The 12,495-nt window shown below is 43.6% G+C and overlaps 1 protein-coding gene across 1 annotated transcript; it reads right to left on the bottom strand.

The window, feature by feature from the left end:
* Positions 1 to 1,227: 1,227 nt before the first annotated feature.
* Positions 1,228 to 7,514, bottom strand: flot1a (flotillin 1a; the record flags this gene model as incomplete). The annotated part of the gene is made up of 12 exons (XM_083681142.1): positions 1,228 to 1,627; positions 2,203 to 2,367; positions 2,682 to 2,819; positions 3,196 to 3,241; positions 3,593 to 3,774; positions 4,239 to 4,391; positions 4,749 to 4,844; positions 5,173 to 5,292; positions 5,803 to 5,946; positions 6,580 to 6,670; positions 7,108 to 7,183; positions 7,472 to 7,514. 12 exons carry the CDS (start codon positions 7,512 to 7,514, stop codon positions 1,607 to 1,609), a joined length of 1,275 nt encoding a protein of 424 aa, XP_083537268.1. The 3' UTR covers positions 1,228 to 1,606.
* Positions 7,515 to 12,495: the final 4,981 nt, after the last annotated feature.

Genomic DNA, 12,495 nt, shown 5'->3' with positions numbered 1-12,495 from the left:
TCAAAACTGGCCCAGGGCTAGCTCACCCTCGTTCACACACACGTTTGCTAACCCTGGGTTTCGTGTTCACCCTAGGCCAAGTACAGAGTGAGGAGGCCTTAATAGTCCAAACTCATGCGTCGTATTCTGAAGCGTTGACTGATGAAGAATGACTGACATACAGTGACAGGACTGTCCTGAGGGCTTGACTCTCTTCTAGTGAAATATATTATATCTTATGTACAGTGACATGCTCTTCGCTAATACTCTTTGTGTGTAAAATCAAACTATTTTATACCAGTAACTAGCTATAGAAGGTCTGTTGGGCTGCAAACCAGGTTTTAAAACTCACAGCAGGACTCTCCACAAAGTTAATACAAGTTTAATAAAGTTTAAGTTAATACAATTTGTGAGAACTGCTACATAATCGGCGTTTAAAATATAAAGTGATTTCCTGTGACTTTCAACTAACACGAATAAATATGTGAAAACAGCAGTGGATTCAAACGTCACCAACAACACTTAACAGAGTAGACACACACCAATGGGAGGAAGTGATTTTCACAGGTAGGAAGTGATTTAAAAATGACTGATAAATACAGTTACAGCTATAGAGTTGTATTGGCCAGTCTGCACTACATCTCCCAAGAGCCTTTGTTGACGCCAGTGATCTGATCCTTTGATTGTTTTTTTAGTTTTTTTAAGCATTCTTTCTTGGTGACACCACTAACATTCACTGCCTAGATACGCAGCTGCTAAATGCTTCTCTACACTAGCCACTCTTTTCCATTTTCATCAGACTAAAATAACAAAGTAGTACACTTAAAATAACAATAATAACAATTTTAAAATAATGGGTTGTGAATTTGGTCTGGCCACCTTTGCCTACTGTTGAGTTAGGCTGATGGCTGTAACAGAATACTGGATGGAGGATTTGACTGCATGTTTTTCAGTAAACTTGTATATTAAGACGCACTTAAGGTTTGGCATCAAGGCAGTGGACATAGGCAGTTATGACTGAGAGCGTACGATAGAGGGAAACAGGGAGAAATAGAAAGGGAGAGAGAGAGAGGAGTGAGAAAAGGGGGTTGGATACAAAAAGAGGTGAGAGACTGAGAGACAGGGAAAGAAGAGACTGAAACAGGGGAGCGATTAAACGACAGGAGGGCAGATATACTGTAGATAGATATGGTGTTGTTATAACCATAGGAATAGAATGAGTAGAACCGACATTCCATGGTGGGCGTACCGGCGGCCGTCTTGTGGTGTACCATTTGGAAGTTTTAGTTCACAGCTTTATTAACAACCAACTCAACTGACATTGAAATGTTCAGTCAAACGGTGCTTCGTTGCTATGGCGCCGCCTCAGAATTTGTTTAAGCTTCTCTCAGTGTTCTACACATGCAGCAATAATGATTACCATGGCAATTATTATGTATTACAATTCCATGTCTGCCATCTTTTGGTGTACTAGCGAAATGGCCATGTTATGAGGGACTACGTCCGATCTACTCATTCTAGAACATTCTGAGGAGGGAGGGGAGACTGTGACAGACACGCATGTGTGTGGTACATCCAGGCAGGGGGGAGGGGTGAGGGGGTCCTGCCTGGTCATTGGAGCCTCTCTTCAGTCCATACAAGTGACCACCTAGAGAAGAGAGGGATAGGGACAGAGGGAGGGAGGGGAAGGTTTAGGGAAGAGAGAAAAAGAGAGGTTAGACAGAGAGACTTTGTTTTAGACCTGTGCAGCCTATATGTCCCTACTTCTTCTTCCCTCACTGCCTCCGGTCTCCCCACTTCACCCTACCTCACCATTTTTTTCTCTCCCAGTGATTTCAGAGCATGTCACTCACACACTTTCTGGACTGGTCATCTTTCAGTAACTGACTGTTGTGTGTTGGATGAAGTAGTTTTGATGTAGTGAACTACTTTTTCAAAGTAGTTCACTACATCAAGTAGCTATAATTCTCTCAAGGGTAGCTTTAGTGTAGTTCCACTTCTCTCCTTGTAGAGTATCGGCCATTTAGTTAAATGTGTTTTCAGAGTAGCTTCCCCAACACTGGTCCTGCCCCACACAGTGACGTGTGTGTGTGTGTGTGTGTGTGTGTGTGTGTGTGTGTGTGTGTGTGTGTGTGTGTGTGTGTGAGAGATGCGTGTGTGTGCGGGTGTGTGAGATGCGTGCGTGTGTGTGTGTGTGCGTGTACGTGCGGGGTGTGTGTGTACCTGCGAGATATTGATGCCGGTCAGTTTCTCCACCGCCTCTGGGAGGCGTGTCATGATGTCCAGCACCTCCCCCGTAAGCTTGGCCGCGCCCACCTCCCCGCTACCACTGGACACCATGGTAATCTTGTTGGCCTCCGCCAGGGGCTTGCTGATCTCTTCTGCTATCTAGTGGACGGCAGAGGAATATACGGGACAATACATTTGGGGTTGCGCTCCAACATTTGCATTTTGTATTTGTGTGCTCTGACACGCATGCAAAACAGTACCCCCATGTCCACAGTGTGTGTTCACCAGGGGAGGCCGGTGGAAGTAGAAATCGGAGGACAGGGGCTCATTCTAACGCATGGACGGCGTCAAACCCATGCGTTTGATACCGTTCCTCATTCCGTCCCATGCATTAGAATGAGCCCCGTCCTCCGATTTCTACCTCCACCGGCCTCCCCTGGCGTAGGGTGCTAAAGCTCCAGCGTGTTTCTCACCAGGGGCAGTTTCTCCAGCAGCATGTCCACCATGGCTCCCTCCTTGTACTGCTGGAAGGCCTCCGCTTTCTTGGTCATCTGCTCAGCCTCGGCCCGGCCCTTGGCCTCCACAGCAAAGGCCTCCGCCTCCCCTTTCATCTGGGAGGGAGGGAGGGAGGGAGAGAGAGAGAGAGAGACACAGAGACACAGACGGTGTTGCTTTCACAGTGCTTGGTGCGTGGTATATGGTTGTTTCCAGTGGAGGCTGGGGGAGGTAGGAATAGGAGGACGGGCTCATTGTAATAAGGAATTCCTCATTCCGTTCCATGCATTACAATGAGCCATCCTCTGATTTCTACCTCCCCCAGCCTCCCCTGGTTGTTTCAGTGTCTGTCTTACTGTAAACACACTTATTGTGAGTCACAGTGGATGAGAGCGCCCACTACAGGACTAGAAGAGGAGCGGAGGTCAGAGTGAAATGCAATATTCTGGTTTCTGTGTGTGGTTTTGTTTTCTAGCCGAGAGTTTGACTCACCCTGATGGACTCAGCCTCTGCCTCGGCCTCCATGATGAGCTGCAGACTGGACAGGAAGAAAGAGGAATTCTATCAGACAGTATAATGAGTGTGTAGGCAGGTCGCCTAGAGGTCAGAGAGGCCGGCCAGCAGTCAGAAGGTCGCTGGTTTGATTCCCACCCCAGGAGGGAGCCGGATGTGAGCTGGTGACTGACTCGCTAAAACATTTCTACCAAATCATTTTACTCTTCCTATATCATTTCAATTTGCTTCAATCATTTGTTTTCACACTATGGTCACTGTTAGAGGAAGCCGGTGGAGACAACCACAACGTGTTTTGATACCGTTCCCCATTCCGTTCCGTGCGTAACGATGAGCCCGTCCTCCGATGTCTACCTCCACCGGTCAATGTACTTACCGCGTGGCCTCGGCCAGCTTCTCCAGACGGAACCTCTCGGCCTCCGCTGGCTTCTTCACCTTGGCCTCCAGCTCCTTCTCCTTGCGGGTGATCTCCTGCTCCTGCAGCATGATCTGCTGGGCGCGCTCCACCACCTGCACCTGCATCTTCTCCTCCTCAATACGCTGCTTGGTCTTGGCCACCTGAGAGAAGACAGGAGAGAGGAGAGGAGAGGAGAGGAGAGGAGAGGAGGGGGTAGAAGGAGGGTGAGAGAGAGGAGACGGGGTAGAAGGAGGGTGAGAGAGAGGAGAGGGGGTAGAAGGAGGGTGAGAGGGTGAGAGAGAGGGGGTAGGAGGGTGAGAGAGGGGGTAGGAGGGTGAGAGAGGGGGTAGGAGGGTGAGAGAGAGGAGAGGGGGTAGAAGGAGGGTGAGAGAGAGGAGAGGGGGTAGAAGGAGGGTGAGAGCGTGGGAGAGAGGGGGTAGGAGGGTGAGAGAGGGGGTAGGAGGGTGAGAGGATAAGAGAGAGGTTGAGAGAGTAGAAGGAGGGTGAGAGAGGAGAGGGGGTAGAAGGAGGGTGAGGAGGGGATTCCATTCCATGCTTTACAATGACCCCATCCTCCTCCGATTTCTACCTCCACCAGCCTCCCCTGGTACAGCCATGGACATACCTGTAGCTGGTAGGCCATCTCAGACTCGGCCTTCTTGGTGTTGACCTCGATGTCGTAGCTGGCCTTCTTCAGCTCGTAGTCCCTCTGGGCCTTGGCCATCTGGATCTCGTTGACGTACTGGGCTGAGATCTTCTCCTGCATGGCGTGGGCCTCCTGCACAGGGACAGCCAGGGACAAACACCCAGAGACAGCATCACAACCGAAGGAACGAGAGTAGATGAGAAAATGAGAAGGAAAGATGGAGTGAGAGAACGTAAAAGGGGGGGGGGAGGAGTGACTAGAGAAAATGCAAAAAAGGACAAGGAGGTAGAGGGCAAAAATGTGAGGAAGAAGGGATGAAACGATGAGATAAACAAGGAGAGAGGGAGGTAGAGGAAGGAGAGGAACGAAGACAGGAGAGGACAGAAGGAGAGGACAGAAGGAGAGGAGAGAAGGAGAGGAGAGAAGATGGAGACAGATGGAGAGGACAGAAGGGGAGGAGAGAAGGAGAGGACAGAAGAGAGGGCTTACCCTGATGACTGCATCCCTCTTGTTCTGGGCCTCTCCCATGCGAGCGTCCTTCTGGACCTGGGCGGTCCTGGCCTTCCCCAGAGAGTGGAGGTAATCCTGAACCCCAGGACCACCAAGACAACAACAACAACACCTGGTTATGCTTTGTTTGTTCTACAGGCCAGGTTTTAGCTAGCATTTACTTGAACAATTATACAGCAGGACTGTTCCACAGACCCTGATTAAGCACGTTATACACCAGTGGAGGCTGGTGGAGGTAGAAATTGGAGATCGGGCTCATCGTGAGGCAGGGCATGCATTACAATGAGCCCGTCCTCCGATTTCTACCTCCAGCAGCCTCCCCTGGGACACACCGGGACTAAAACGTATGTTCAGTGAGGAACGAGGGGATCTCAGCGGTGGGAGAGCGGGAGAGAAAGCAGACCTGGTCGTCGTGCACGTCTTTGAGGGTGTAGCTGACCACGCTGATGCCCATGTTGACCAGATCAGAGGAGGCCACCTTGAACACCTGCTCTGAGAACTTCTTACGGTCCTTGTAGATCTCCTGTAGGAGGGTTGTAGTGGATCTGTGAAGGCCCTCAGACACCAAACTTCATTTGGTGCCGATTACGGTAATTGTGAAAATATTCAGAATGGTCAATAACACCCATGATGTTATTGTGTGTCAAAATGTGCAGTTGTTTCAACTCTTAAATACTGTCTGTCATTGGCTGATGGACTTTTCTACAGAGTCACTGTTGGACTTTCCCATCTACGATTTTTTTTTTTTTTTAAATGTTTTATTGTTATTATTAAACCTTTATTTTATGCAGGGGAGGTCCTACTAAGACCAAGGTCTCTTTTTCAGAGGAGCCCTGCTTTACAAACATGAAACAGATCATAAATGCACTTGAAAATTGCATTGAAATGACAAACATAACACAATTCATTAATTACATATCAATTACGGAATGCGCTGTAGTGTTTCGAGTGCTGTCATGGGGAACACAGTACTGAAATGGGTGAGCTGTTGTAATACACTACTGTGGCCTGTAGCGGGTGCTGTGCAGTTCACCTCTACGGTCAGGTGGGCGATGATGGCCCTCTGGTGCCCCTCCAGTGTCTCCAGGGCGATGTGGGCGATCTCACCCTCCGATTTCCCCATGAACATCTGACAGGCTGCGGCCAGCATCTGCTTGTTCTGGCCCTGGATCTTCATCTGGAGAGCAAAGACCACAGTGCTAAAGACCTCTCCTAAAGACCTCTCCTAAAGACCCCTCCTAAAGACCTCTTCACCCCCCACTACCCCTCTGTAAAGAAATCCTTCCTTCTTCTAGCATTGTGTCTGCCAATGGCACCTGGTCCTAGCATAGATTTCTTATGATGACAGATGGATGGATGATTCACTTACTTCAGACAAATGTACTTGTAAGTCGCTTTGGATAAAATCAAATGTAAATGTAAAAATGTAAAACAGTATCACCGCATGTGTGCTCAGCGCAAAACAAACAGAGGCACCTGCCCAGTGGCCATATTTATTTAACCTTTGAGACCAAGGTCTCTTTTACGAGGGAGGGAAGAGAGAGAAAGAAGAGAGGGAAGAGAGAGAAAGAGGGGAGTGGAAGAAAGAGAAAGAGGAGAGGGGAAGAGAGAGAAAGAGGAGAGGGGAAGAGATAAAGAGGGGAGAAGAGGGGAAGAGAGAGAAAGAGGGAAGTGAAGAGAGAGAAAGAGGAGAGGAGTGGAAAGAGAGAAAGAGGAGAGGGAAAGAGAGAGAAAGAGGAGAAGAGAGGGAAGAGAGAGAAAGAGGGAGTGGAAGAGAGAGAGAGAAGGAGGGAGGGATTGGCAGACAGACCTGGGCTATACCAGTGACTGAGATGGGGACTCCATGACGTGTGTAGACTTTATCACTCTTCACGTTCAGGGTCAGAGTGTTCAGGGAGATCCTGGAGGAGGGGAGAGGACAGCAATGTTTAGTTCACAATGATGGAGGTCAACACATACAAAGCAGTGGAGGCTAGATAGAAATCGGAGGACTCATTGTAATGCATGAGACGGAATAAGGAATGGAACCAAATATTCCGTCCCTTTCAGTCATTACTGCTGCTCATTACTCTACACCCTTATACACTACTATTGTCATTTTTTTTAAGTAATATATTATATTGTATTACTGATTGTTGATTGTTGATTGTTGCCGACTGTTGTTGAGCGAGGAGCGAGATCCCAAAGCATTTCACAATGTCAATTACGGCTGTATGCGATGTACGTGACAAATAAAATTTGATTTGATTTGATGCATTGCAATGAGCCCGTCCTCCGATTTCTACCTCCACCAGCCTCCCCTGACACACAGCCACTTTGCGAGGAACAGATAAAATACCTCTGGAGCTGTTGAAAACATGGAATCACAAACACTCTGCCGCCCGCGATCATCAGGGGAGGGGAGCGGCAGAATCCTGAGAAACAGAAAGAGTAACAGAAAACTGGAGGTCATCATTACCACCTAAATACTACAGTACTACAATACTATACTACTACACCTAAATACTCAACATGTCTACCAGGGGAGGCTGGTGGAGGTAGAAATCGGAGGACGGGCTCATTGTAATGCATGGAACGCTGTGTTTGATACCGTTCCTCATTCCGTTCCTTGCATTACAATGAGCCCGTCCTCCGATTTCTGCCTCCACTGGCCTCCGCTGATGTCTACATATGGATGAAGGAATTGTTTAGATGAGAGGTACCTGACACCACCATAGCCTCGTTGGGACCACACGTGTAGAACATGGTGACTGTTCCTCAAGAGACTGAAAAGGAAGAGCAACTGAATCTGTCAACACCGACATGAACAAACACTTAAAGTAGCAATCTAGAAGGTGCAAACGAAATAGCTAGCTATCTTAAATGCAGTTCAAGCACTTTCTGGCTAGATTAGATGTAGTTATCCAATTTTTCCAACTAGTTTCAACTACTTTTCAATCACAACATTGCTCAAAAGTGTTATTTTAATGTGTAGGCTGTGGTAGGAGTGGACATAAATCATAATGGTATTTGAGAAATCTATTGATTGCACATTTATGTTCTATAGGACGTCCTAATGAGGATTCTATTGAGGGTATTCTCACAACATCGTCCAACAAGACTGCACAGATGCACTGCCGGGCCTGTTCTCGCCTTTCTAGGTTTGGCTCTCTTAACTCAAACACGGCCATTTGCTGCTCCATCGCGAATTCGGCGAGGAAACAGCGTCTCCCTCGAAAAACTGCGTCTCTATTTTGCGACTCTCGTTAATCTCAAGCAGTCGACATTTTTAGAGCAAGTCGTCGGACAAATTGTATCCTCATCATGTCAACGGTATTGAAAGGCGCTGATCAGCGCTGGTCAGTAAACATACGCTCTCGAACACGCTCCCTGTCACCCAAAATTGACAACAATACATATTCATCGTCAGCACAAGTGCAAAGGCATAAATAAAAAAATCGGATTTGCAATCGGATAAGACAGCAGCTAATAGTATCTAGGCTAGCTACACATATAATCTGTTTGGGTAGATCAAGCTGCTGTTTAAATTGTTGCTTTAGGTAATAATATTACTAATATTGAGGTGCGTGCAGCACCAGAATTTAATCACTTACCAATAACTGACCTATTGCTCTAGTCCACAATGCGAATGTAAACAAATGTAATCAATAAGGGTTTTCTCTCTTCATGCACGGTGTTATTATGTCTTGCGATCATCTGTCCCCGTTACGTCTGAAACAGAAGCAGCGTCACACAAATCTGTGAGCTGGAACCCCGCCCACCTCCATGGAAATGAGGATTAATTCAAAATAAAAGCGCGCAAACCGCGATGCTAATGCTGTTCTCAAGATGTTGCCCACTTTGGACATTAGATGGAACACCAAGACTATACTTTCAGGGATCATTTCTATAGTTGTGTGCTTGTGAAATGTGTTTCTAGAGTGTCTGGTCTCGCTATCCATGATGATTATGTAAAATATTCCTTCTAGAGCATGAATCAGGTGACTAGGAATGATTGTTCATTTTCTTTTCACCATTGATGACTGTCCATTGTTTCTGAAGGGACATTGGTGAAGGGCATATGTTCTGAGTGGGTAGGTATGTTACAAAAATAAGGAGTCTGTTAAAACAGTGTTTAGTAAACACTGTTAAGAAGTCATGTCATCGCATGCCATTCAACTTCATTGCATTCTCCAAGGATTAGAGTGAAGGGTAATTGGCCAATTTTTGTTTTATGATTTACATCATTTGATTACAACAGGTGGTGACTCTTGAGAATGCAATAGAACACCATGATGCAAATGCTGTTCTCAAGATGTTGCCCACTTTGGACATTAGATGGCACACCAAGACTATACTTTCAGGGATCATTTCTATAGTTGTGTGCTTGTGAAATGTGTTTCTAAAGAGTCTGGTCTCGCTATCCATGATGATTATCGAAGATATTCCTTCTAGAGCATGAATCAGGTGACTAGGAATGATTGTTCATTTTCTTTTCACCATTGATGACTGTCCATTGTTTCTTAAAGGAACATTGAGGATGGGAATATGTTCTGAGTGGGTAGTTATGTTAAAAAAATAAGTGATATTTTAAAGGTGTGATTATTTTGCTATTTGGAAAACGAGTTATTATATATGTTTTCAAAGAGCTTTCTTGGGAGTGTGGAATATTTTTTAATGATTTTTAGAACGTGTTTCGAAGTCCTGTCATTGCATGCCATTCGATGTCATTTTTGGGATCAGTTTCATTGCATTCTCAAAGTATTAGAGTGAATTGCATGCTATTCAATGTCATTTTTGGAATCAGTTTCATTACATTCTCCAAGTATTAGAGTGAAGGGTAATTGGCCAATTTTTATTCTATGATTTACATCATTTGATTACTACAGGTGGTGACTCTTGAGAATGCAATAGAACACCATGATGCTAATGCTGTTCTCAAGATGTTGCCCACTTTGGACATTAGATGGAACACCAAGACTATACTTTCAGGGATCATTTCTATAGTTGTATGCTTGTGAAATGTGTTTCTAAAGAGTCTGGTCTCGCTATCCATGATGATTATCTAAGATATTCCTTCCAGAGCATGAATCAGGTGACTAGGAATGATTGTTCATTTTCTTTTCACCGTTGATGACTGTCCATTGTTTCTTAAAGGAACATGGAGGGTGGGAATATGTTCTGAGTGGGTAGTTATGTTAAAAAAAATCAATGATCTTTTAAAGCTGTGATTATTTTGTCATTTGAAAAAGGAGTTAATATATACGTATTCAGAGAGCTTTCTTGGGAGTGTGGAATATTTTTTAATGATTTTTAGAACATGTTTCGAAGTCATGTCATTGCATGCCATTCGATGTCATTTTTGGAATCAGTTTCATTACATTCTCCAAGTATTAGAGTGAAGGGTAATTGGCCAATTTTTATTCTATGATTTACATCATTTGATTACTACAGGTGGTGACTCTTGAGAATGCAATAGAACACCATGATGCTAATGCTGTTCTCAAGATGTTGCCCACTTTGGACATTAGATGGAACACCAAGACTATACTTTCAGGGATCATTTCTATAGTTGTGTGCTTGTGAAATGTGTTTCTAAAGAGTCTGGTCTCGCTATCCATGATGATTATCTAAGATATTCCTTCCAGAGCATGAATCAGGTGACTAGGAATGATTGTTCATTTTTGTTTCACCATTGATGACTGTCCATTGTTTCTTAAAGGAACATGGAGGGTGGGAATATGTTCTGAGTGGGTAGTTATGTTAAAAAAAATCAGTAATCTTTTAAAGCTGTGATTATCTTGTCATTTGAAAAAGGATTTAATATATACGTATTCAAAGAGCTTTCTTGGTAGTGTGGAATATTTTTTAATGATTTTTAGAACATGTTTCGAAGTCATGTCATTGCATGCCATTCGATGTCATTTTTGGAATCAGTTTCATTACATTCTCCAAGTATTAGAGTGAAGGGTAATTGGCCAATTTTTATTCTATGATTTACATCATTTGATTACTACAGGTGGTGACTCTTGAGAATGCAATAGAACACCATGATGCTAATGCTGTTCTCAAGATGTTGCCCACTTTGGACATTAGATGGAACACCAAGACTATACTTTCAGGGATCATTTCTATAGTTGTGTGCTTGTGAAATGTGTTTCTAAAGAGTCTGGTCTCGCTATCCATGATGATTATCTAAGATATTCCTTCCAGAGCATGAATCAGGTGACTAGGAATGATTGTTCATTTTCTTTTCACCATTGATGACTGTCCATTGTTTCTTAAAGGAACATGGAGGGTGGGAATATGTTCTGAGTGGGTAGTTATGTTAAAAGAAATCAGTAATCTTTTAAAGCTGTGATTATCTTGTCATTTGAAAAAGGAGTTAATATATACGTATTCAAAGAGCTTTCTTGGTAGTGTGGAATATTTTTTAATGATTTTTAGAACATGTTTCGAAGTCATGTCATTGCATGCCATTCGATGTCATTTTTGGAATCAGTTTCATTACATTCTCCAAGTATTAGAGTGAAGGGTAATTGGCCAATTTTTATTCTATGATTTACATCATTTGATTACTACAGGTGGTGACTCTTGAGAATGCAATAGAACACCATGATGCTAATGCTGTTCTCAAGATGTTGCCCACTTTGGATATTAGATGGAACACCAAGACTATACTTTCAGGGATCATTTCTATAGTTGTGTGCTTGTGAAATGTGTTTCTAAAGAGTCTGGTCTCACTATCCATGATGATTATCTAAGATATTCCTTCCAGAGCATGAATCAGGTGACTAGGAATGATTGTTCATTTTCTTTTCACCATTGATGACTGTCCATTGTTTCTTAAAGGAACATGGAGGGTGGGAATATGTTCTGAGTGGGTAGTTATGTTAAAAAAAATAAGTAATCTTTTAAAGCTGTGATTATTTTGTCATTTGAAAAAGGAGTTAATATATATGTATTCAGAGAGCTTTCTTGGTAGTGTGGAATATTTTTTAATGATTTTTAGAACATGTTTCGAAGTCATGTCATTGCATGCCATTCGATGTCATTCTTGGAATCAGTTTCATTACATTCTCCAAGTATTAGAGTGAAGGGTAATTGGCCAATTTTTATTCTATGATTTACATCATTTGATTACTACAGGTGGTGACTCTTGAGAATGCAATAGAACACCATGATGCTAATGCTGTTCTCAAGATGTTGCCCACTTTGGACATTAGATGGAACACCAAGACTATACTTTCAGGGATCATTTCTATAGTTGTGTGCTTGTGAAATGTGTTTCTAAAGAGTCTGGTCTCACTATCCATGATGATTATCTAAGATATTCCTTCCAGAGCATGAATCAGGTGACTAGGAATGATTGTTCATTTTCTTTTCACCATTGATGACTGTCCATTGTTTCTTAAAGGAACATGGAGGGTGGGAATATGTTCTGAGTGGGTAGTTATGTTAAAAAAAATCAGTAATCTTTTAAAGCTGTGATTATCTTGTCATTTGAAAAAGGATTTAATATATACGTATTCAAAGAGCTTTCTTGGTAGTGTGGAATATTTTTTAATGATTTTTAGAACATGTTTCGAAGTCATGTCATTGCATGCCATTCGATGTCATTTTTGGAATCAGTTTCATTACATTCTCCAAGTATTAGAGTGAAGGGTAATTGGCCAATTTTTATTCTATGATTTACATCATTTGATTACTACAGGTGGTGACTCTTGAGAATGCAATAGAACACCAT

Source organism: Argentina silus (assembly GCF_951799395.1).
Source record: "Argentina silus genome assembly, chromosome: 11".
Lineage (NCBI taxonomy): Eukaryota > Metazoa > Chordata > Actinopteri > Argentiniformes > Argentinidae > Argentina > Argentina silus.
Note: the sequence above shows the minus strand (reverse complement) of the source record. Positions and strands in the feature narration are given on the sequence as shown.